The sequence below is a fragment of the Plectropomus leopardus genome, chromosome 2 (assembly GCF_026936395.1).
Source record: "Plectropomus leopardus strain MGB_pleo_1.0 chromosome 2, ASM2693639v1, whole genome shotgun sequence".
In the NCBI taxonomy this organism is placed as follows: Eukaryota; Metazoa; Chordata; class Actinopteri; order Perciformes; family Serranidae; genus Plectropomus; species Plectropomus leopardus.
In genome coordinates this window covers 29221975-29247940 of record NC_142177.1, presented here as the reverse complement: position 1 = coordinate 29247940, position 25966 = coordinate 29221975, and the positions used below count along the sequence as shown (strand labels likewise).

The 25966-nt window shown below is 37.4% G+C and overlaps 1 protein-coding gene and 1 long non-coding RNA gene across 9 annotated transcripts in view; one reads left to right on the top strand and one right to left on the bottom strand.

The window, feature by feature from the left end:
- Nucleotides 1-12467, bottom strand: part of LOC148190234 (uncharacterized) — a 59646-nt gene extending 47179 nt beyond the window's left edge. For 2 of the 4 annotated variants that reach the window (XR_015775337.1, XR_015775339.1), the window contains exons 1-3: nucleotides 12378-12467; nucleotides 8867-8942; nucleotides 5655-5733 (exon numbers count right to left, since the gene is read on the bottom strand). This is a non-coding gene — a long non-coding RNA (uncharacterized LOC148190234). The remainder of the gene's footprint in view (nucleotides 1-5654; nucleotides 5734-8866; nucleotides 8943-12377) is intronic. The other 2 variants (XR_015775338.1, XR_015775340.1) reach the window with 1 other exon arrangement.
- A 65-nt stretch (nucleotides 12468-12532) lies between these two features.
- cfap20dc (CFAP20 domain containing) overlaps nucleotides 12533-25966 on the top strand; it is a 41611-nt gene continuing 28177 nt past the window's right edge. For 2 of the 5 annotated variants that reach the window (XM_088090217.1, XM_042506580.2), the window contains exons 1-10: nucleotides 12533-12737; nucleotides 12920-13009; nucleotides 14174-14267; nucleotides 14354-14426; nucleotides 15511-15625; nucleotides 15808-15955; nucleotides 16336-16482; nucleotides 20264-20436; nucleotides 20551-20659; nucleotides 24745-24855. In XM_088090217.1, coding sequence (XP_087946343.1) covers nucleotides 12717-12737; nucleotides 12920-13009; nucleotides 14174-14267; nucleotides 14354-14426; nucleotides 15511-15625; nucleotides 15808-15955; nucleotides 16336-16482; nucleotides 20264-20436; nucleotides 20551-20659; nucleotides 24745-24855 — 1081 coding nt within the window. In that variant the 5' untranslated portion in view covers nucleotides 12533-12716. Of the gene's footprint in view, nucleotides 12738-12919; nucleotides 13010-14173; nucleotides 14268-14353; nucleotides 14427-15510; nucleotides 15626-15807; nucleotides 15956-16335; nucleotides 16483-20263; nucleotides 20437-20550; nucleotides 20660-24744; nucleotides 24856-25966 lie in introns of those variants that run through there. The other 3 variants (XM_088090227.1, XM_088090222.1, XM_088090224.1) reach the window with 2 other exon arrangements.

The following is a 25966-nucleotide window of genomic DNA, read 5'->3' as shown; positions in this document are numbered from 1 at the left end:
GAGCTGAAACCAATCAGAGTGATTTCATTCAGTGCTGATTAAACATGCTGAACTGGTCAAAAAAAAGTTCTGCTTGTTTGGCAGTGTCATTCTGTATGTACTTATGTCACTTCAATTGCTTTTAAAAATTGCATATCCTTTTCTAGTCTTTAAATTGCATGTTTTCTTCTTTTGTGTGTTTGCTTGTTGTTTCTCTTGGGGTTTTTTTTTTTGCTTTTTTTATTTCTCTGCTGATGTGTTTAAGGAAGTCTTTTAAACTGTGTGCCCTATTTCTTTCTCCTTTTTTTTGTATTTTAACTCTGGCATTTTTAAGAGCTTGTGCTTTTATTCATCTGCACTGTCCCTTTTAAACTAAATTAAATCGAAACTGAACCCTAAAGAGCTCAATGACAATGGAAAATAATCTGAACTTGTATAAGAAGTTTGCTTCAGTCTCACTCCCTCTTGACTTCAGCTGTTTGTTTACATCCCCAACTTCCATTTTTCTTCTTTGCATTGAGCTGAACAGCCCATTAGACTGATTTAATTCACCGATTGGCTCCACTGTCATCGATACTGCTTCGACATGCACAAAAAAGCGAGCGTCGACAATAGCACCACACACCACAGAGACTAGGGTGACAGATTTTCACCAAAAGTCCAGCACTGACCAACAGTTGGCTTGGTGTGTCAGGGTTACGTCCTCAGCAATGCTGGAGCTTCAAATAACAGAACTAGTGTTATTATGTATAACTGCTGTTGTATTTTACTCAGCCATTGCTCCTGAAAGGGGAAGACATAGAGCCCTGTGCACTCAAGTGAAGTGCGTGTAAAATCTTAAAATTGTGATAGTTTTGATGAAGGTTATTAACAACAACAAAACAAACAAAACAACCCATAAACCAAATTGCTTGCAATGAAAATTGTTTTTTTTTTTTCTGTTGATAGGAGCTATCTCAACCCGCAGGAAGCTCCTAACAACCACAACGCTGTCACACTGCCAAGCCCACCTCCAGGGCGTTATACTCAAACACACACGTTGGCATCTGTGAGGGATCAAGTGCATGAGACAACCTCCACTGAGCCTAAATTCAAATTAGAAAATGAAGCCAGACACTATATAAAGATCACAAACAGAATTGACAGGGTAAAGGTAACTGTGATCAATTTAAAATTACAAACTGACAGACTGACTTTTCACTGGCAGGTAGTGTGGGTGTGTGCCGGGTAGCCGGTGAGTTGCAGCTGTCAGCAGCGCTGAGCTATAGCAGGGTTAAACAAAACCACCACTGAGCTCTCAATAAAGCTGTGCCAAGTAGCACAGAAAATAGCCAATTCTGTCTGTCTGTCTCTCTCCGACTCACTCACACACCCGACACACACCCACACCCACACGCATCTACAAACATTTTAACAAAGGAGGGTCGGATGAACCAGTCTTGAATCTATTCACAGCTGTCCAACAACATGAAAAGAACAGAGCTGGTTAGAAAAATTGGTCTTCCCTCTACTGCTGCTCAGTTGTCTCGACTGTCCAGCAGCAGCAAATGAGCACAAAGCCTCCTTACAGTTACAGTTTGAAACAGACTTTGTGCTCCAAGCAATTAACAGAATATCTTTAGCATCAATAAGATGAGCAGCTTATAATTTTTCTTTTTTAACCACCCTGTGGAAATGATTTTTCATTCTCATGATAAATCTTGAGGCTTACAATTTGTTTTTGTCAGTTAAGTCTACCTGATGTGTGTTTTTAAGCATTGACACAAAAAAGTGTCATGAAGGACAAAGGAACAAAACAAACATAAACTGAGAAGGAGTCAAACTATTTTTAATGACTGTTTAGACACTAAAGTTGTGAATGCAGCTTGCAGGGGGTTGTCTTGCACCATGTAGATATTCTAATCGATTTTAAATTATATTAGTTGCAAAATTTCACATTTTTTGACATGATTATTATGAAAAGTGTTGAGACGGGCATAATTTCAATCATGTGCAACTGTGCACTGTTCCACATTTACATATTTGCATCTGGGAGCTGCCATCGTCCAGCTGTCTTCACTCATTGGCCACTGAGAAGCAACTGTTATGATTGCTCATTGAACTGGACCACCACAAATGAACCACTTCATTGTCACTGAATGGTTTTATTGATCAAAACCTGACAGAAAAGTAAAGCGCAATGAGTAAACAATCCGTCAATACTAAAATAATCTGCAATATTTGATTAAACGTATTTGAAAAGTACTCTATACAAAGAGCAGCCCCATCAAATTTAATATATCAGGAAAATCAACCTCCAAGTTAAATCAGACTGAGAATTTATGAGGCTTGTAAATCTCCCATTCATCTGACTCACCATTCGTCCACCTTGCCAGAGCATTAATAGAACCTGACGAGAAGAAGCTATTAGCTTTGCCAGCATACAAGTTTGGTGTTGCCAGCTCGTGTCATGTGGAGGGAGATTTTGCAGTAATTGCCATAAAAATCCACCAGCTCTATCCATGTTTTTTGGGCACGTAAATGATGTAAGACAGGATACATCATTTTCAATCCAAGGTAACAGACTCTGCGTTCCCTTTTCAGAATGGTGTGTGTGGAGCACACACATCTAGTGAGCAGTGCTTACAGCAACAGGCCATGTGTATACTGTATATCAATGACCAAACTGGCATCACATAACAACAATAATAATAATAATGACAATAATAAACCTTACCAATTCATTAATGCTTAACATGAGTACCAGGGTCAGTAATATCAAAATACTTTGGAAAAAAATAAACAAATGTATGAAAGCTAAGCGTCTTATTTGGATGTGGAGAGGGCAGTGGATGATATGAAATCCCAGCCCGTTCTTATTCCAAACTCATGAAATAGCGCTGCTCTGTCAGTGCTTTAGGCCTACAAGTGTGATGCCAAAAGCCACCCTCTAAGTCCACATGCAAAATGCATGGACAGCATCACATGATAACGCAGTCGGACAGAACTGTTTGCATTGTAATTGTATACTGGCGGATGGCCGAAAGGCAGAACGTGCTGGAAATCCAGTCAAGATGGCTGCCACGCAGCAGAGCACTGTTTAAGACCATCGCACAACAAATGTGGTATTTTTATCATCATGTCAGGTTTTTTAAATCCAAAACATGAACTTTTGATAAGCCTGACTAAGTGGTTTCTGTGGCTAAACATAAGACTTGAATGTGGAGGCTAATGCACACCTTCAAAAACGTATAGACAGGCGCATCAGAGGAAGGCGTCCTGGAGAGAATTCCCACACATTGTCCTACTGCTTGCAATAAACTTTAAGTTAACAACCTTTTCAGTCCTCAGACCTTCATGAGGTTAAGAAAAAGAACAAAGAACATTTGAAATCATATACTGATTGAATTCTCAGCTCATGCTTTCAGAAGGGCCTTAACCGAGTAGGCGTTATCTGATCATAATATTATTAATAATTATAATAATAATAATAAACAGTATATTTATTTTTCAAAAAGAGTTCACAAAGTGCTTTACAGACATAACAACAGAAATACACAGCACAATTACAAGATTGAAATAAGTCCAATGCGGCTGATAAAGAAAACAAAAATAAGAGAAGCAGTGATACTTTATACCGCTCTGAAAATCACTAATGTGACTCAGCAACAAAGTGGCATGAGACATCTGCTGTGACGCAAGTTTCAATTTGTGGTTGCAGAAGTTTAGAATAGCAAATTGGCCAGCAAAAATATGATATTACAGCAGACTGTAGGCCGGGCACTTGGCAGAATTGAGGTCTTGTGTGTGCACAGTAACTGTGTGGCGCCGCTTATGCTGTCTGTGTTCATCTTCCTGGGTAGAAAATAATATTAGACCTTTTTGAAGCTTAGCTACTGTAACCTGCTGCAGAGCTCTCCAGTTATCTCCACAAAGATCACAAAGGCTATGTATTTTCATCATGTGCCTCGTGGTCCTAGCCAATTCAAAGATCACCAGCTTAGCGACATTTCACAGACACACTCATCAATCTCCACTGCTCCAAAGCCTTGTCTCAGGGCACAGTCGCGTTAAAGATGAAACACACAGAAAGAGGTGCCACTTTAGAGGTACTACTGTGTGTGTCCTGTCCATTTATCTGCTACCCTGCAGCCTGATCCGTAAACCGCTCTCACGACTGACATGATTATCCAAATTCACCACCTTAAATGCTTAAATACTGGAAGCAGCCCGTCCGTCTGCAACCATGCATGTGAATTATTGCCTGTCGTAGAGGTGACCCATTCTTTCAGATAAGCAAGAAAATGGAATTTGGAAACCGCATACTTTAATAAATTAATCAACACTCTCCCTCATGTGCGATACTTTGATGGCTTTGGCGTTTGCCCCGAGCTAATTTTACTGAATGACAGTACCTTGCTCATTATCTGTTTCCAGCTCACTTTCTAGTGCAGGTGTTCTCTTCCAGGGTGATACCTTATTAGTTTGTAATCCAAAATGAGTTTTAGGAAAAACTGATTCACTATGTTATGAGTTGAAGCCACGTATATAGACATATCATTTCACCGCTTGTGTTAGATACAGTTGGGAATTAAGACATCATGATTTTTCTATTTTAATCAAATTGCAAAAAAAGTTCATTTCAATGCATTCTGCATCAGTCAGTCAGAAACTCTGCTGTATCAGGAGGGGGAGCAGACCTGATTCACCACCCCATATAATGTCGACTACAAGCTGAGAGAGACCCAATGTTTAATTTAAACATTTCAAGTAGCAGAATTTTTTTTTTTTTTTTTACATTTTTTAATGAAAGAACAAGACAATCTAAGGCTATGCAGGACATTTTCTTGACAGAAAATGCTTTGTTTTTTTATGAATGGTTGAAGTCTATACCATAAATAACAGAAATATATACACCTTTGAAGTCTAATTAAAGTCCCTGTTAACTCTCTGGGTGTTGCTACACATTTTGACAAATAAATGCTGGCTTTAATTAGACGCCAGGGCTGGTTGCCATTGATGCTGCAAAGCAGTACCGTTTTATAGAAGTATAAATGTTTTTAATGTTTATATATATGGTAATGCCACACGTCGTTAGCTCAGATATATTCTCACAGTTCAGTTCAGTTCATTTTACAGAAATGAAGTTGACTGAAAAAGACCATAGCGCTATCTTCACATAGTTTCTTTTTTTTATTTTAGCAGAAAAGCATTAGCACGGCCAGCACTTTTTTTTTTGAAATAGCGCACTGAGTGCAGGTTTTGTTTCTATGACAACATGCTGACATTAACAATTAGACAGCTAGCTTGACACCTACCACATGTACAGTGATAAAGGCACAACACACACAAGCATCCAGTGTCTGATCTGCTCCCACAGATTGACTTTTCTTTCTCTGTTGTGACAGCAGTCTAGCTAAAAAGCGGCAGTAATATCACCACTTTCTAAAAAGTTCAGAGATTTTCAACTAGAAATACCAGGAGTGGCCGCACAAAAGAAGGCAGAGCAATCTGAAGAAAAGACTGGGGCTGGGCGCTTATTCCCCAGGCGGCAGCATGCAGCCGCAGACTCCCACTCCCCATAAGGAATGACTGAAAAAAGACGCTGGTGCTGAGAAAAAGAAATGCTGAAGACACATGCGCCAAGTCTTTCAGATTTACTGGCATTGTAAACAAAAAAGATGTTGACTCCTTACCTCTGAAGTAGCTATGAAGTCCAAATATGTGTCCATTCCTCATTTATTAAGCCTATAGGCCTTTGTCCATGGGGGTAATCTGATTTTCAAAAAAAAATAAAAGGGGATTTTATGAAAATAAATCTATATTATTAACAAACAAACAGTTGAACAAACAATTGCTAGGGCTTTTCTCATTTCCATGTCAGCCACGGTACACATGGGTTAAATAGTTGCTAAATTAATGGATATGGTCACAATGACCTCTCACATTCAACTAGCAGAATACAATAAAGAACGTAACAACGAGTGGAGTGACCTAAATATGTCTTCAGAAAATAAAAGCAAAAGGCCTTTGTGGTAATACAGTTTACTGGGCCAGAGGCTGAGCCCTTGCTCAAACTCCCAGTGCTATAGTGTGTTCAATATTCACTATTCAATTTGACACTGTTTGTACACAAAGCCCAGTTTAATGTGATGCACAGATGTAAAAATTAAATCTGAGCAAACAGTAGCCATAATCACACACATGATTAGTTCAAGGATGTGGGTCAGAGATCTGGAGGGTCAACTGCATTTAAAATATTAGTTAAATTAGCACTTTTGGGGAAAACCTGAGCAGGGACAAGGTATGAGAAGCTTTACAATTTTTCAAATTAGTTTCTATTTAAGGTTAGAAATGTGGCTTTGTGGGATACAAAAAGAGGTCACGGCGGTTGAGAATGTGTCCCACTTGCCACCAGCAAGAGGAAGTGAGAATACAGAGGACGGTAATGACCCTGATTACTGACTCCTCACTTTCCGACTTCTCGATTCGTTTGTCTTTGTGAACTCGTGGCAAGTCTTATGTTAGGTACCTATAAATAGATATTCAAGGTTGCGGGTTTAGGGTGTCCAGATTGTTAAGGTGATCTGAACATTTGATTGAAGTAGGTCACAGATGAAAAAGTTCAACAAACTTGTAACTTATGATGAGTACTTTATATTGCAAATGGCATATGGGTCAGGAAAAATAATGTAAAAAGCTCTTGAAAAGGTATTTAAACTCTCAAATGTCTTTATCACAAAGATGGTTGAATGCAAATAGGACTTCAATATGTTTCTGGAAATTTCAACTTTGCCTCACTTGAATTGTAGGCATAGACAAAATTTTAAAAAATATTTAGTATAACAACAGTTTCACGCAAAATGTCATGCTAACACAGACAATCTGCACTGCAGGTTGAAATTAAACAAAAAGCATTTTACAGACACAAAAGGGGCTGGCAACTGCTGCTAAAACGTAGCGGGCAATGTTTGCAATTGTGATTCATTTTAAATGAATCATTTCTTATATGCATACAAACAGATAGAAAAACAGGTAACAAAAACAGATAAAATTTATTGTCCCCTATCTCTTTCTTATGGAAGAAAACTAGCAGGGCCAGGCATATGTAAGGACAAAAGGGGAGTTACAAGGGGAGGATTTTTTTTTTCCATTATGAAAATAAAGTTGAAATGTCAAGATTAAAGTTGAAATGCCATTTAAGAAAAAAGTCAAAATGTAATTTAAATTGATTTATTGTCAAAAATTTGGCAAACTACTGGCATTAGTGCACATGGCTGCTTTGTGAGTCGGTGACATTGTACTTTAGAATCCGCTTTACTAAGAAGGAAACTGTTTCTCTTATACAGCATAAACATGGTGTGGTAATTAGTACTAATTAATTATTTTATCTCAATATGCCTTGAGTTGAATGCAGCTACACACTTTTCTGTGTTTTTAGCCTCGACACAGATCTGAACAGTCTTTCACCAGACCTCTGGGAACGATTGACAAAGGTAGAAAATAGTAGCTGGTATCATCAGCCTGGACAGCGGTCCATTAACGTACCGAGTTGAAATATAAAATACAGTTATACTAAAACACATTTACTCACCAGACCAAAAACAAGACAGCTGTCACTCACATTAAGTGTCCACACAGAAAATAGTTATAATCCACTATTCTCTTGTAAGTTTTTATTAACTTGCAGTGTAAGGTTTATAAAGTTAGGAGGTCTGGAGGACGAGGTAATTTCTAACAACGATCGTGGCCACACCAGGTAAATCAGTCACTTTTGTGGAAAAAAAATCATCTTTTTTTTCATTCTGAACGGATCACATCCAACATGACTTTCTATTTTCTAATGATACTTGCTCTCATGTCCATCCAACGCTTTTATGTTAACTTACTCTATTTCCAGTTCAGGCAATATATGGATTTTTCACTTCTTGCCCTCCATCTGAATTCCGTTTGTCATAACAGTCATGTAATTGCATACAAGCTTCAGCTAGTAATGGACAGACCTAAGGGTATCCATGGTTACACTTGCATGCAATAAAGAAAGGACATGTTGTATCAAGACAGAATTTGATGGACTGGAGGAGTAAGCTTTATTCGCGAAATGCAGAAAATAATGACCCCTCTGATTTATTGTTTCTTAGGTCTGGCACTTATACTGAAAGTTGGACGTATCAACTATTGACTTGATCCTCAAAATGACGGAAAAAATTCCTCCTCTCACTACTCCGCCGTACTGGTTTGTATATTTATCTTATTTTAGCTCATAAAAATGTCTTTGTTCAAATGTTATTAAAGCAAGCATTGCACCTGCTAACAAACCATGTTTAAGCTTTGGATGTACTACTACTGTAATATACTGCACAGTTTATTTATTGGCCTGGGAAACCATTTCTACACTGTCGTGGAGTGATTACATTTTTTACTTTGAAAGAAATGTATGCTTTGGTGATGATGAGTTCTGGGAAGAAAAACAGACTGGATCAATACAAATAGGTTTACAGTAGAAGTCAGCTGCTGTGCGTATTATATACTCTGAGATGCATTTTAGTCGGCAACTCATCTGTCAGGGTCACTCCCTGCTTCCCTCTTTCCCCATTAAACAAGCTCTTTAAGAGAGCTGAAATCCAGTGCTGTGTAATTGCAATGCTTAACACTAGTAAAAAACTAGTCATAGTTTGATTATTTTTTTTAAAAAAAGTTGGGTTTTTTTATGAATTTCATCAACAACAGTGGCAAAAACAGCCTGTGTTACTGTCACTCTTCAGTATATCAAAACTAACATTGTCTACACTAATTGATTTGTTTTGATTGGTGCAAATGAATAGATTCTTTTCAAAATAATGAGTGAATAATTAGTCATAATTAAGTATGCTAACAAGCAGTGATTTATTAACTGATTTCTCCATACCGGCTTCGTCAGTGTTCACTGCATGCCAGGCTTTATCTTAATGATTCTGTCTGTCCCAATCAGTGTCAAGCCATTCCTGTAGAGAAAAAAAGTCATTTATGAAACTTTCACTGTGCCGTGCTCTGTTGACGCGGTTTCTATTTTACACAATTCTGCACTGAGAGTCATAATACAGCAGTAATACAGCGGGGACATTCTTCACAGTCATTATAAGTTCCAGGGGTGATGCAGCTACAGCAATTACAAGTGGATGTACTTCACCTAAGTGCTCTTCATTTCAGTTAAGAATGAATCACTGTAAAGTTAAGAGCATCATGAGTTTATGCAGCCTTTATGGTACGACACAGAGGTATATTTTAATACATTTATTGTACAGAAGTACAGTTCCACATGTGAGAATGACAGGTACATCAGTGGGAGGAAATGATAAACCCAAAGGGCATAATATTTCATGGAGCTAGTTTTAAAGAAGATACTGCATTTACAATACTGTGAATGTGAAAGTGGTGAAAGGAGAGGCAGGGAAAAGACCTCAAAAGGCACAATTGGAAGCATGGCGTATTATGACAAGATGACCCCCTGGGCACAGATATGCAAAAGGCCCCACCACCTCTCTTGGAAGCAAGACAGACAGACTTTGCGGTGGACTTGTGCCTCTTTGTTGTTGTTAAGCATCCTTTTTTTGGGTTTTGTGTCTCATTGTGGTCATTTTGCATCATTTTGTGATAATTTTATGTCTCTTTTGTTGTATTTTTTAGGGTATTATTGTATCTCTGTCACTGTTTTGTGTCTTTTTGGTAGTCATTTTGTATCTCTTTTAGGTCATTTTGTTTCTTATTGTATCTGTTTATAGTTTTGAACTTCCATGTGGTTGTTTTGTGTCTCTTTGAGTTCACTTTGTATCTATTTTGTATCTAATTTGGTTGTTTTGTGTCTCTTTGGTAGTTGTTTTGTATCTCTTTCAGGTAATTTTCTTGTCTCTGTGGTGTTTTGTGTCTCTTTGAGATCATTTTGTGTCTCTTTTGTCATTTTTGTATCGCTTTGTTGTCTTTTTGTGTCCTTTCATAGTTGTTTGCCTCTTTGTGTCCTTTCATAGTCATTGTGTGTCTCTGAGAAAATTTTGCGTGTCTTTGGGGTACTTTTGTGTGTTTTTTTGGTATTTTGTGTATTTCGTGGTTGTTTTGTGTTTTTACTGATTATGTGTCTCTTTGGGATCATTCTGAGGTCATTTTGTGTCTTTTTTTTCCGGTCAGTTTATTTTAATTTGAGTGACAATTTGCAGTTGAAGGTCACGGAGGCCCCTAACACTTTAGGTCAGTGGGCCTGTGCTCGGTGGGCCCGTTCAGTAATCCATCCATGTATACAAGATGCACTCTCTCAGACTGATTTTACTTTGCAGAGTTGATACCACCAGTACTGTGACATCATATTGAAAATCCATTTACTCCTTTTGACCTATCTCTCTGACTAACTGATTGAAGTGTCTATGGAAGATTTGGGATCCTAGCTCTGTGTATTGCATTCTTTTCTCTATGATGCATTCTTGTCATTCAGTCTGAAAATGTTTTCAGGACAAAAAAAACTCAATTTTTGCTACATCAGAGGAGCCTTTTGGTATCACTACAACAAGCACAAACACAAAAAAATCCACAAAAATGCAAATGGAGACAGTGATATTAAACGCTGCTGTGGTAGTTGTTCAGGAACAATAAAACTCACAGTAGTCATAGGTGTGACTGGACAGCTTTCTTTTTTGTGTCGTCTTTTGTTCCATATCCATAAATAACTGAGACCACCTTACGTTTGAAGTCAGATACATGCAAAAAATGTTAATAAGCGGTAAGCCATACCAATGTACTTCCGGATGTGGTCTCCCTCAGTAGCTAATTAAAAAGACATCTTTTTGATCTCATAATAGTCCTGCTGCCAGGGTAAACAAAGCAAGCGACAATGACACAATAATGGATTTTTGCATTTCAAGAGAAGATACAACTTTAAAACAGGTCTATTTTTAACTGTTTGGTTTTTTTTTCAGCAACATCTTTAGGTCAGGTTTGATTTGAAACATCCCTTATCACACTCAATGAACCCTATAGTGATTATCTGTTATGAACAGCTATTGTTTTGCTCTTGATGAGCCCAGTGATGACTTGGGAGAAGATCGAAAATATTTGCTATCATCATTTAAAAAAATAAAAGCCATTCTACACAAGACTACTGTCCTGTCTGCTCATTCAGACGGTCACCTCGGCCCTGTCTGTCTTGACTGACACATAAAGACTTTGAAACAGGAAAACATGAAATAAAATGTCTATTGGGAAAACTATTAATTAAAAGCAGACTGTGAAAGACTTGGAAATAAAAATTGGAAATAAACTAAACTAGAATTAAAGAAAAAAGGGGAAAACTTGCAATAAACTATGCAGTTGGGAAGAAAAAAAACAGGCTCAAATAACATAAGGGGAAGATGGGGAAGATGCTTCACATTAGAACAAAGTCAATTTGCTGCAAAAAAAAAACATTTAAAAAAATATATATATATATATATATATATATATATATATATATATATATATATATATATACTTGCCTTTAGCATGTGCAGGATGATGATGCATAATCCAACACTTTGTTTGGGTAAACAAATTGGCTGAGCCAATTTTTCTGTTACTGCACAAAAATGAAAATCTTGTTGAGGGGCATTTTGCCCCAGTACTGCCCAGGGCAAGATGCTCCCCAGCTCAATACAAAATATCTAACTAAAAACACTAAAAAACACACAGTAGTGAAATAATAGTCTAGTCCCAGGGCTAATGCAGAGAGCTGTTACTGCAGTAGATATACTTATGATGGTAGTGCACATTTAGGTGGTTGACAGTGCAGGTATTGTAATGTAAAGTTATTAAATCTAAGTGTAGGAGCAGTGCAGGAGTAATGAATTTCATGCTGTGCATAATATAGAATGCAAATTGAATATAATATATGAGCAGAAGGTGCAAAAACAGTGAGAAATAAATAATAAGGGATGCTGGAAAATACATCCTACATAGATAACTATTCCCCTTTTTACACTCAGTTTACCCTAAAATGGTTCTGGTGGAATAGATGTAAAAAATGCAGCATTTCAGATGACAATGTTGTCATGCAATACATGTGTTGAGAGTAGATTTAGTACCGTATATTGGTTAGGAGAGGAATTAACAGGATGGGTGCATATTTTCCCATCTTACCCTCATGTCAAAAACATGTCAGCAACATGCCATTTCACATGGTCATAATGTATTTTGTGTGGAGGCCTATTTATTCATTCAACAGCTTTTCTCTTTCACAATGTCAACTGACAAAATGACAACAAAGCCTTGTGCAGGTCAATACATTATTATGCCATAGCCTGTCTGTTTGTTGACATGCAGCAACACATTTAACAACCCCGCAGCGGGGGCTGTGCTTCAGCCCACAGCCGTTTAATCGACAATCGAGTAAATCAATGCAGTTATTGACTGCTACTCACCAAAAATCGGAGCTCTGTCTCGCTGTATATTGTATTCAGGTTACCCGCCAATAACTTCCAGGAACTACCTGACGGCTTCGTGAGTCACGTGACGCTGAAGCATTTAGAACTTCCCTTGTCGCGGCTCTGGTTCCGTCATCGGTTGCTACAGGCAACAGGAGCGTCAGGTAACCACGGCGACCTATCTTGTGTTAGCTAAACGGTTTCCTATTTTTACACCTTTATGTTACTTGTTCCCACTAATCCTTGCTAAACGCTTTTGAGTAACATAACAGATAGTAAAAATATATTCTATCCGGGCAAAATAGCACAACATTTTCACCGTTGACGTGACGTAACATGTTCAGAAATAACTATCAGGTACGTTTATTTTATCTATTTACCGCTCATCAGACAAACTTTGGCCTCATATTTCGTGAAAGCCACGGTCTTTGTAAATAACATGTTCTTGTTTTAGGCTAATGTGAGTTTCAACCGGATGTAACGTTAGCATAATATTAGATGCAAGCTAATCTAAATGAAACCTACCATGTTTCTCGCAGGGTGGAGCTGTGGTTGAGATCTTTAGTGGACAAGGAAAAGACCCTGTTGCAAAATGGAAGCTTTGTGGAGGTCCATCAGCCATACATAAGGTGAGTTTTCAGGGCTGCTAGTTTGCTTGTTCTTATGGTGATGACACATAAGTTAGCTAGCAATATGTCATCTCGATCAAGCTAGCAAACAAGGCCTGGATAGACAGCAACACATTATCTTTCTGCAGTCTAAGAAACATCATACACTTAAGCAATTTTAAATGATTAGGCTACCATACAGTTGGATTATCCCAGGAACAGTGTATCAAAACATTAACTTTGAATTTACACTGTAGCAGGGTTATATTGTTTTTGTATTGTTCAAGTTCCCATGGGTGTCACCCTTTACAGCAGTGATTCTCAACTTATGGCCTGCGGGCCAAATCTGGCCCCCAAGAGGGTGCCTGGTGACCCCCAAAGTAAAGTAATTCACACAGGGAATTGTTTTTGTACTTTTAGTAGAAATAAGGGGCTTATTTATCAGAAAAAGTGACAGTGGAGGATCTACCGCCCCCCTCAGAGGTCCTGGCTTGGCCCGTAATGTACTAAAATCCTAGAAATGTCCTGAAATTATAGAAATTATATAAAATCCTAGACATGTTTGAAAATCCTGGAAATGCTCCAAAAATTCTCAAAATTTCCTCAAATCCTTAAAATGTCCTCAAATCCTGGAAACATCCTAAAATCTTGAAAATGTCCTAAAATCAGAGAAACATCCTACAATCCTAGAAACATGTATGAAGCTGCTGCGACTGGCACGCAGAATCCCGTCATGTTTCAGAGCTGGCCTCCAAGCAAAGCAAGTTGAGTATCCCTGCTTTACAGCCTCCAATTTCATTTGCCACTTGGACATTTGGGATGCTGCAAATTAGGCTGTATAAGAGATTGTAAACTGTCAGGATAATTGAAAATACAGACTATAAATAAACTGCGTTAGATAAAAGTCAGAAACTTCACTTTATGTGATCATTTTATTGTAGATACCAAGGAACACTGTCACTCTAACCACTTTTTCCGTGCACTCACAATGGATTTTTTTATCATTATAGAGGTGTTCTTGACACATAGCCTTCCCATTTCAAACCTCATATACAGCATATGGTCTCATAAAAACATGTGCAGTCTGCTCTCGGTGACACACTATAGGCACTCAATACTGGTCATCATACTTAGCAAGGCTGTGTAGACCTAGCAAGGTCCTGTCTGTGTTAATTCGTCTCTTAGGAGTACAATAAAGAAGTCAAGGGATTTGTTTACTGTCTGGAGGGAAGCAGCCAGACAGTCAAGATGCAAATGCCAGAGAGTGGGAAAATGTCTCGTAAGTCACCACACCTGCACCCATGTAAACTTTATTTTGTTGTTCCCATGTTGATATTAATTCACTTCTTTCCTTTTTTTAATAAGTTGGACTTCTCCAAAGATTCTTGGTCCTTCAAGTGAATATTCCCCAGTGCAAAGATTTTTCAATTGAGCTTGTGTAAGTACAGCAAGTTCAATGTTTTTTTATTCTTCTTTATACTTTATACATTGCAGCTCACCTTGAACAACACTTGTGAGCGTGCGCTGCTGTAGATCTCAATAAATCTTTAATTCTGTGGTTGAGAAAGGACTTATATTACTCAGTCAGCTTGGCTCAATATGATAGTCACAGCAATCCTGAACAGAGATTCACACTTCCTTATATTAGCATATAGTTAATATTATACTGCAGAGTAAAATATAGAAAATATATGTTAAATTAAAGTAAATTACCCTCAGACCACTTAAAGAAATATTAAACAAAAAAACAGCTTGTTTACATCTAGTATAAAAACCCCTTGAGCCACCTGGAAAATTGATTATAGGAGCAATCACTATTATGAACTGCAATTTGCTTAAATAATCATTTATAATTGAGATGATGTTAAACTACTTGCTATGAAGACGGCTTTTACATTAGCAGCAGTAAACTCTACAAGTTGATATACAAAGGAACAAGACACATTTGTAAAACATAATGTGTAGATGTTTAATGATAGAAAATTAAATGTCACTGTGTGTTACCAATGTTCTTATATTCATAAACTGTGTTTGTGCAATCAAGACTTTACAGAAGTCTATATTTAAAGGCTTTATTGAGTCTTTTATTGGGCTCAAAACTCTTCATGTGTGAATTTACTTCGTGATGAAATTCAGTTTATTACAGACTCAGGCTGTGGTATACAGTATAGATGCTGCTGTTTAAATTTTGTTATGCCATGGGGGCCATATAGAAAACAAAGCTAGGAGGACAAACTGTCAGAAAATGAAGTAATTCCTCACTATAAAGTCATATATCTACTTTTTTTTATCCACACATATCATTTCAAGAATCTGGGGATATATGTCTTGCTGGCATTGCTGTTCTTCCTTTCGAATGTGTGATGACGGCTGATTTCATGGTACTAAATAAATGTGAAAGCACCTTTGAGAGCTCACCTTAGAGACCAATAAAGCTTGTGGCTTTGTCTCCTCAGGTTTTCCTAATGACATTAATGATTAATGCTGGTGATAATTCATGTTTTGTTTTCTGTTATTTACAGGATCACTGATTCAGAGCACCTGAAAAGAAGACTTCACTTATCAACAGTGTATAAAGAGATGTCTGCCACTCTTTTGCATGCAAAGATACCTTTTGTAGGATTGAAACGCAGTATTGTGAGTATCTAACTCATCCTTGACATATATATATTTTTTAAATATTTTTGGATATGCTTTCAGCTCTTGTTTTGTTTTGTCTTTTTGTTTTTTATATCCGTATTCATATTTTTAGTAGGCATTGAGCTGCGTCTCTAAGAGATCCTTTTTACTGCAAAATCATTTTGTTTCTGCTGTCTCAGTGGTCTACTCTGTGCATCGACCTTGCATCATTCACCAATGAGCTCTTCAAGGGGTTTTTGACACTGGATGGCATCACTTTGTTTGCTACCTGTAAAGTCCGCAGAATCTTCACCATGAAAACAGAGCCCACAGGAACGTCAAATGATGGTAATGATCAATGTTAAAACAGAGTTTATCAGCTTACTTTAAAGCTTCACTGTGAGTAGATTTGTTCTGAGGTTATATAAAGCTGTGTGTCTGTATGTGGAGACAGAGAGAGACAGTTGGCTGTTTTCTGTGGAAGTTGGCTGAGAGATCAGTGGTGGTTGTTTTTTAACTCAGACATGGCTCAGCAGAGCTAACAGCTGCACTGGGCACTAGCTACTCAGTGCACACCTACACTACTCGCCAGTACTGACAGCTTGTCATTTGTATTTTTCTGTGGATCAAAGTGTTTAACTTTGTTGCGTGATATTTTATCATGATGATGTGTTTTGGTTTATTCTATGATTAGCTTAATCTGAGACTGCTCTTTTCTTCATATCTAGATATGTTTCTAGGTGGAGCTGGTCTCATGGACTTGATCCCGCGCAGTTGTCAGTTCCCATCAGATGTAAAGCACGTCACTCAGGTGTTGAACATGGAGAATTTGCGAAAGGCAGATGTGAGGGCTGGACTGTTGAGTTCTGACTCTGGTAGGTAAGAGCAAATCACAGGATTGTGAATCAATAAATGAGCAGTGGTAGAGAGTATCCAAGTAAATTTACTTGAGCAGTATATTTACATATAATTCTAAGGCACTTGTTCTTGAGTATTTCCAATTTGTGCGACTTTACACTTACTACCTTACTACTCCACTTCATTTTGGAGGCAAATATGTTTTACTGCACAAAGATTTTCTGACAACTTTAGCAAACCCAGCCCAATCACTAGAATAAATGTTGGCATTATACAACGTATGTTTATGCAAACCTTGTATATGCTATGTAAAAAACTTCTACATAGCATAGCATAGCATGTTTGGAAGTTTAAAACTAAACTTCGACATCACTGTGATTAACATTTGGTTGTATTCAGGCACAAACATGCTTACGCTAAGAAAATATTTTGTGGTGCCACAATAATGGCTGTAAATGCCACATGTCTTGCTGAAAAACAGCCGGTGTTGTTTTTTTGGTCTCGATCAGTGGTCTGCAGCTTGGTAGGCATCTTGCCCCAGTATCACGCCATCCATTATTGCCACTATCCACGATGACAAAGTCAGTACATATACATGCAGTTAGAACCACACTAGAATTGTTGATATGATATGAAAAGCCTTTTTTTTCTTTTTTTTATTTCAACCCACAATAAAAAGATAAAGATATTACATTAACATGTTTAAATATCAAAATACTTACGGACAATGACAAATACCAACCCATTAATTTATCCTTGTGCTCTTCAGGCAGAGAGACAAATTTTCTTATTGTCTTTCTTTTTAAATACTTTTTTAATGCTATTTCAAGCAAGGGAAGCAGAGCACATAAATTCTTTCTTACAGAGCTCAGTCCTTGTACAAGGAACAGATAACAAGACAAAATTTTGAAATCCCTCTCACTATAACTACAGTCAGATCTGTATTCAGTCAAAATACAAATGCTGAGGGGGGTTTAGGCAAACATGGCTTTATAAAATGTTTTTGAGTTGTTAAACAAAAACATGAAAGTTTAAAATTTAGGTGTCCACTTACTTCTGTCCATTTAATGCATGTCTTTTATGATACATCACAACGGGTTGTAAATTATGACTGATAAACTGAATGTGTAAATCTAAACAACACAGGATATCAGCCGACAGCTACCAGTGAAACAGTTATTATGCACAGAAAAGACTTGTGTTCCAGAAATTGTTGCACATGGAAAAATTGTTTTCTGCGATTGGGATGATAATCGATTTGTTTTCCTCGTACGAAATTCCTGTGGTCCTCATTTTTGTGTTCATTTGCACCTCACCTGTACTTAGAGAGCTGCAATTATCTCCTCATATGAAGAGACATGCACCAGTAATCCAGTTCCGCCGCCTCTGTGGCCTTTTTTTATCAACGCTTATTTATTTGTTCTGACAGCTGTCTAAGTCATGTTTAGTCAACTGGCAGTGCCCATAGAAGAGAGCAGTAACCACGCACAAGGAATAGCTTTTCATAATTAGCATCTGCATTATTAGCATAACATTCCTAATCATAAGTAAAATGATTGCTATTAGAGTAGGCATCCAATTTAGCTGTGACCAAGTTGCTTGGTGAATATTGTTGCTTCAGTACCAATCTGTCAGAAACTGTTAAAAGTAAGTTACAGCCGTTTTTGTCATGGAGCCAACTAACAAACCATGATTATATAATATGCCATTACACCAAAGATATTCTGTTTTAAGGTCAGTGAATTTTCACAGATCAAAATCACAACTCAAAATATTCTTTTGTCTATCAGCTATCATATATCTTATTTAATTCTTTTATTCTATTGTTTCCACATTCTTTAAATTCTTTAATGGGCATCTGCAGATCTGAAGTACACTGAAATGTACTCACTCCTACTGTAAACATGGGTCATTTGTGAGTGTCGAATCTGCTGCTTCAAAGGAGTGCGACTTCTTTTCTTCCCTCTCAGTGCATCCGACTCGGCTCCGTCTGTATCATCTTGACGATCCTGTGTGTTTTGTGGAATGAAAGTGTCTGCTCTCTGCTCTGATGAGGATCAGACAGAAAGTTTGTTTTTCTGTTAGCATCAGCGGTGGTGGTCCTAATGAGCCCTGGCACAGATACAGCAGGGTCAGGTCGCGGCCCTATCACGGCTCCCTCCAGAGCCCATTATTTTTACACGATGATTATGGAGCAGATTGATAGATTAAAGAAAAACACCAGTTCAATCAGACCAGCAGTAGAGTCTAATTTATATTCAACCTAAACTATAAACTACATGTTGTAATCACTGGGCTCAAATCCAAAGCAAGAAAAAGGAATGTTTTTAAAGTTTTCTATTTACTATTTTTTTAAAAATCAGCCACAGCAGCTTTAAAAGGTCTTTGTGGCTAGTTCGGATACGGCTTTTCACTCATCTTTAAAATGCCTGTCTGCGGCCTTCACACTGAACATGCTTTAAGGCTACATTTATCATCTCAGGGGTTGACAGACTATCAGCCTGGCCAATAATTAGAGACAATATTTTGCATTTTGCAGATTATTTGTATCTGCATTTTATTTTAATGATCACCGATAAATTAATTCAATAAAAAGTGCAAAGAAAGTGTCAGCATGGGAGGAACATTTACTTTGTAAAACCTCAGGGAGCTATTTGTTTTATGTATTTTTTTATTTAAAATTTCACTTGACTTTATCAAAAAAAAGTTGATGGGAATTTGCTGTATATGATGTTGAAGGTTTTGGTTTTGATTAAGCATTTGCTGAAGGCATTTAAGCAAAGTTTTGTGTTGGAGTTTGTTATATTCCAAATTCTAAATATTGACAGAAAGATTTTCATTTTTATTGTAAAGGCATATCCATAATCGGTCTCACTAACTACTAAAAATTGGTATTGGTAGCAGCCCTGAAAAACCAATATTGGTCGACTTCTAATCTATATGAACTATCCAAGCCAACACCAGGCATTAATATGATATCAGAAATATACTCTTAGAGACTCTTAGCTTGAACAAACATTGAATTTAAATAGGTTTGTTATCCATACCTGACCTTAGCATGAGATGTTTGGAGGACGTTGGCTTTTGGTTACTTTACAGAATTACTTAAAACCAACAAAATATTAACATCATCTGTTGTCAGCATTATACGTGAAACTGATGTTGGCATAGATGTCTGATATTGAATTTTTTGTCACCCTTCGTAGCAACGTTTTGTCAAAAATTTCAGCTCATTTGGGGGTGGTGCGAAAGCTCATATGAACTTTGGTCTGCCTCAAAATGCGGGTCTTGGTTCGCTTCCACATGCACTAGAGTTCAGTTCACTTGAGGTGAGAATGTGATCCGACCAAAATACAGGAAGTGAACCAAAAAACAGTGCTAATCCATAATTTATTATGAGCATGCCTCTCTCATCTTCTGTGTAACAAGGACAACACATCATAATCTCTCCCTCATCAGGGTTCATTCAAAGATTGAAATGTTTAACAGCTGATTGTCTTATCGGCTGCTCATATTGTTTGCCTTCTTTTAAAATATTTGATTGATTGCAACAGTCTCATTTGTTTATGATATTTGGTGCACTTGACAAAGTGCAGTTTTAACACTAATCTGAGCTATTAAAAAAATGCAAAATTGTTGCAACTTCACCCCCAAATCGCACAGTGTCTACCAAACTATAGATGTGAAAACGCCCTTCAAATATGTATGAGCATAAGATGTAAGAAAATGCCTCAAAGAAAACCCTATCCAAAAAGCAAAATCACTACTGGTCAACGTATAATGGGATTTTTTTTGCAGTTCCTGATCAATCTACCACTGCAAGATCAACCACTTATCGACAATCCAGGCCCCAGGGTGTTTCACTCGCAGCGTCAGGCTCCAGGGTCTCAGGGCCACCCCCTCAAACTGGAAAAAAAAGCAGTGCAGCCTCAGATGGAACAGATATAAGTGTACTCTTAATCACAAATGCGGTAATCTCATGAATCCCATAATAACATATATCCCTTTATGTTATACATTACCATAAGTACAAAATAGAACACGGCTTTGAACTTGTTTTTCTTTTTGTTTACTGTTCCCCGCAGGGATCCCCAGCCAGTAAAGTGATCCAAAAAGTTACTGCAGAAAGTGAGAGCATTGCCACGCAGAGTGACAAGTTATCACACAGAGAACCGTCCCACATACTTCTTGAGGGTAAATTTGAATCGAAGTCCATAGTCATTTTAACAACTCTGCATACTTTCTACAACTATACATGTCCTGGTCTATCAGTTGCTGAAATAAAGGCTTTTTGATGAGTTAGAATTCTAAGCCAACATCTCACTCATCAAAATGCTAAGTGTTGATATCAAATGTTAATTTCTTATGAGTGAAAATGTGCATTGTAGATATCTTTAACTAACTTAATTACAATTTGACTTACCACTGACTTATATTTTAATTCAGTTACAGATATCTACAATGCAATTTATAGATATGTGTAACTGAATTTGAACAGAGGTTAGTTGTATCTGTAAAATTTTTGGGTCTCACGGTAGTGCATTGGTTAGTGCTGTCACCTCACAGTGTTGTTATGGTTGTCATGGGTTTTCTTTGGGTTCTACAGCTTCCTGTCCTATTCAAACACATGCAAGTTAGATTAACTGGAGACTCTAAATTGGCCGTTGGTGTGAATGTGAGTGTGAATGGTTGAGTCTCTATGTGTCAGCGCTGTGACAGTGTGGCGACCTGTCCAGGGTGTAAGCCGACTCTTGCCCAATGTCATGTAGGATCAACTCTTGCCCCCCTGCGACCCTTAACATGATAAGCAGTTACAGATAATGAATACAATTCAATTTTGACAAGTTATAAAAATATAAAAATATAAAAATTATAAATTCAGTAATCTAAACTATTATTCAATAGTTGAATAGGGATCAAATGACAGTGGAAAATAAGAATAAAAGACTAAAGTAAATGGCAAAAGGTAAAAAGTGAATTACACTCACACACAAGTTCAGACATACATGATTAGTACTTAAATATAGACATGAAAAGCAAAATACAAAAAATATATATTGCACTTAAAGTGAGAATATTATTATTATTTTCTGTCTTTTTATTCTATTTTTGTGTGTCTTTGTATTCTGACATATTCTGTACTTACATGATGGGCCAGAAGTCTTTAGATTCAGTGATGAAAGGCTGTGTAGGAAAATTGAACCAAAGCTGACTATTAGCAGTGATTTTTGTGTACAAGGTACTGCACATATCTGGGTCCAACTTGTTGTTTGTGTTGTGTGTGCTTTCCATGCCAACCGACTTCCGGTTATCTGGCCAAATATTGAAGCTACTCCTCATTCTGGAGCACTATAAGAAGCAGCTAACATGGAAGCAGATAATGGTGAAGAAGAAAGAAAGCGAGATATTGTTATATTTAGAGTCTAAGCTGTAATATGGACTCATCCACAGGATGCAGAGGTAGAGCAGATATCATAAAAGGCAGATTACTTGGTCTTTGTTCAAAAGCACAGTCAATAATAGGTAAGCAATCAGCGAAGGCAAACAGAGCCAGAAAGGGAGCTGGCAGGGAGGTATTATGCACATAAGACAATTTGGCAAAGGGAGTGAGTTGGTGTACCAGTATATGTATGACTGATAGGTGGGAATAAGGAGCAGAAAATGTGAAAATGAACTAAAATGTAGCTGAACCGAGGACAGACAAGTTTTTGGAAAATTTCCAGAAAATTAGTCCTGTAGCTAGAAAATTTTTTTTAGGACGAGCAACGCCTGCTTTCTTTTCTCACATTTTTGCACAGGTTTAATCAATTATAAACTAGATACAGCGGAAACCACTTATAATGATCACGGTAACAGTGATCATCCAATTATATGGATCAAAAAAGTTTAATGGAATCGTAGATATATACAAATGCTCTTTGGATATTGGTTTATAAACATCAAGTAGTCTCACAGTTTTCAATTCAGTGTTTTTTTTTAGCTTTACTCCCATGATACTTTACCCTGTGGTAACCTGTCTGCTTCCAGCTGGCTGTGTGGTGTTAGTGCTGCACTGACATTGAACTCATGACTGGAAAAAGAAAGTTACTTTCTCTCAATGAAAAACGTAGTTCTCTCAAACCTTATGGCTGCTAGTGATGGAGACAAATAAATGAAGGTGTAGGGGGAAAAGTCTTGTGGTTGAAGCTGCCCTTTTCAGTTGGATTCCCAGCAAACATCAAGATGTTAAATGGCTGTTGTTTGAGCATCCTATTAAGACGTCCCATTACGGTTTAAAGATAGTTCCTTAAACTTGTGCAGACATCTTTGACATTACCTGGTTGGACGTCCTTCCTGAGCATCCTACCAACGTCTAAGAGTCACTTACACGACCCAAAAATAAATGAATTTTGACTTGAACCCTGCCTACTGAATGAAAGCCCTGTGTTTTAACCACTCATCCACTACTAGATCTTATTAGTATCATACACTATGTTATTTTTCAGACTACGTCAGACTTTTTTTTTTTAGCAAAAAGCCCTGAATGCCACTTCTCCCATGTGCAATCAGAGACAGTTTGAATATAGACTTATGGCTCTTGAAAGCTGCACAAACATAAAAAGACGAGACAGAAATATAATTTAGATACATTGAAAATGGCATAAACATGTCTTTTGTTTTTAAAAAAGGAGGTGAGTGGTCTTAGAAATGTGGCCTTCAACTTTCGATAAAATGTCTCATTAAAAACTAAAACAAAAACAAACAAAAAAACAGGTAATGCCTTGCAGTTTTTGGCAACCAACCAAGACTATTTTTTGGCAAGGGACATGTCTTCAGACCACATTTTTTTGGGTTATAAAGCCTGGTCACAGAAAGTGCCCGTAAAGAAACAGCTGTATTTTGTTTTAAACAATCTGTAAAATTCAGTAAATAGCAAAGCGGTCAGTTTCTTTACTTTATATCAGTGTGATAAATATACAAATGTCATTTGATGGCAATCTGCAAGAGAAATAATGAAAAGAGAAAAAAAAAAATGGTTAGGATAATTATTCGCTTATAAGGATCAATTTGACCTGGGGAGAAGTGGCGGTTTCAACTGTACTAATATCACAACTGTCCAAACCCTCAGTTTTCCATAGTGGCCCCTAAAGATTGTTTTGAGTACAGAGCTGGGACTTTTGCCATCAAAGCAAATAAAGAAGACAGAGAAGTGCTGCTGGGTGAAGTGGTCACAGGTGCTCTTTGGATACTTCAGGTATACTGTGTTTATTCAATCTTGTGAAGTGCTCATTGCATGAGTGAAGTATACTCTCAATCAAAAAATATAAAATGCAAGTCTCATTCAAAAACGATCCAAGGCACACTGTGGGGTTTGTGCAGACTGCTGTCGCTACAGCAGATTATGACCTTGATAAAGACCTGTGAGTGGCAATGTGTTGCTCATTTTAATCTATATTGCCATGTAAAATAAAGGCGTTTTTTTTAAGGATACTTGTATTTTATATATCTGACAGAGTTTACATGAATCATGCAATGTGCACTTCATAAAATGGATTAAAGCAAAAAAATGTTTTTCTAGTGCCATTTTTATGAAGTTGTTTCACCTTGCTGTTGTTGGTATGCAGGGAAATTTCCAGTGCTTGATCAGGTGTCACGAAAGTGCATATGTTATTTACTAAACTTAAATGATATGTAATCGGCTAATGTGCAGTGATACTCACTTTTCCACTTCATGTAGAGAATGAGGAGCTAGAAGACTTTCTAGTGAGTCTCGTACCTCTACATATCTAATGCCCCGTGTGACTGAGAATCTTTATAGATTGCAGATCACCTACCTTTTTTATTATCTGGCATGTGAATATAATGTGCATTAATGCCGATCAAGCTTTTAAAGCTGCGTGACTTAAACTGTACTGCCATCTGTAAAAGCGCCTCCTCATGGTCTTAAGAATGCACCCGATTATTGTGCATTGGTAAAAGCATCGCACATGAACCAAGAAAACAAGAGCCCAGCTCTGACAGCACCTAATAACAGCCTTTACAATTGATAATACAACAGCCTTTGAGCATGACTGAATGATGATTAAAATTCCTTAATTCAGCTGAACATAATGTAGCTGGATGTATTCTCTAGGCACTGAATGAATGTAAGAAGCTCAGTTACCGGAATGCCTTCATTAATAAGGATTTTCACAGTGCATAATCAGTTCACAGATATGTTTCTGGCAGGCTATAATAACATTGATGTTTAACTGTTTTGTGTTATAAAGCTTTTCTAATGGTGAAAATCCTGCATGTAGGAACACTTGGCAGTTTGCAGCCCCATCCCCCGAATGACAGAGTGTTGGACAAGCTGGGATCTAAGAAACTGCGGGTCTACAGTGCTAGAAGAGAGAAGCTAGCATTGTCAGGTAAACTGTGTGCACTACACCTTACATTTTCTGTCTATTAGGGTGGCTGCAAGTCCTTAAAATGGCTTAACTTGTAAATGCAAATTTACAAATGCGTTTTAGTCACTACTAACTATTCGGTGGGGCGCAGACTTTGACACACCTGTATGCACAATATGCCTGAATTGTCTCCCCCTTTTCCTATTAAATCACTGCATTTATAACCCTTTGGGACAACATCATTTTTCTTAAGCTGCTTTCAGACACTTTTCAAAAGTGTTTAAACCATTGAACCTGTGGTGCGATTTTTTTTTTAGGTGGAAAAAAAAGGCTATGACCTGCTTAGAGAGAAATGGCCAAAATCGTGGCTGGAGACAGAATGCTGTTAGGTTTATCGGGGCAGAGACAAGGAGAGGTGGTCAGAGGCGAGCCGAGTCAATTATATTTAAAATTATGTTACATAATTAATATAAATTTTGAGCACTTATTTTGAAGACTTGTTTTGTTTTTTTTTTAATTTTTCAGGCAGTTTTCTTTGATTTTTTTTTTACCAGTTTCTTGCTAATTTGGGGTCATTTCTTCTTTCATTGCTCATTGCCTTTTCTCTGAAAGAAATCAAGCCATTTTGCTCTTGTTTCAAAGGATTGCACCAAGGCCTTGCTAGGCAGCCTGCTTGTTATCTTTTATATTTACTGTGTGGTAGAGTGACATATTGTCATGCAACAGTTCTTATGACATCCTACAATTTAGCGCCCAAAATTATGTTAGGTACTTTGCCTAACATTACATAATTAATGTGCAGTTATGGAGGTTAGATTAAGACAAGTAAAGCTACTGTGTTAGGAAAAGAAACATGTTGACAACATACCTCAAAATGACACAAAGTTCAAACTTTGATGACTGGTTCAGAACATTGGCTATTTTGAACTGGCACTAGTGTTTACTTGGAAAGTGTAGATTTTCATTTTTGGTGTGTATTTCTAAGGCCAGTTTGGTCCTACATTTAAAAGTAGCATTAAAAAGTTCTTTAAAAGTCCTTAATTTAACTTGTTCATACCTGTGGAAACCCTTTGTATGTTGAGATGATAGACTCAAGACTACATAAATGATAGATGTAGCCACCACCCAATGG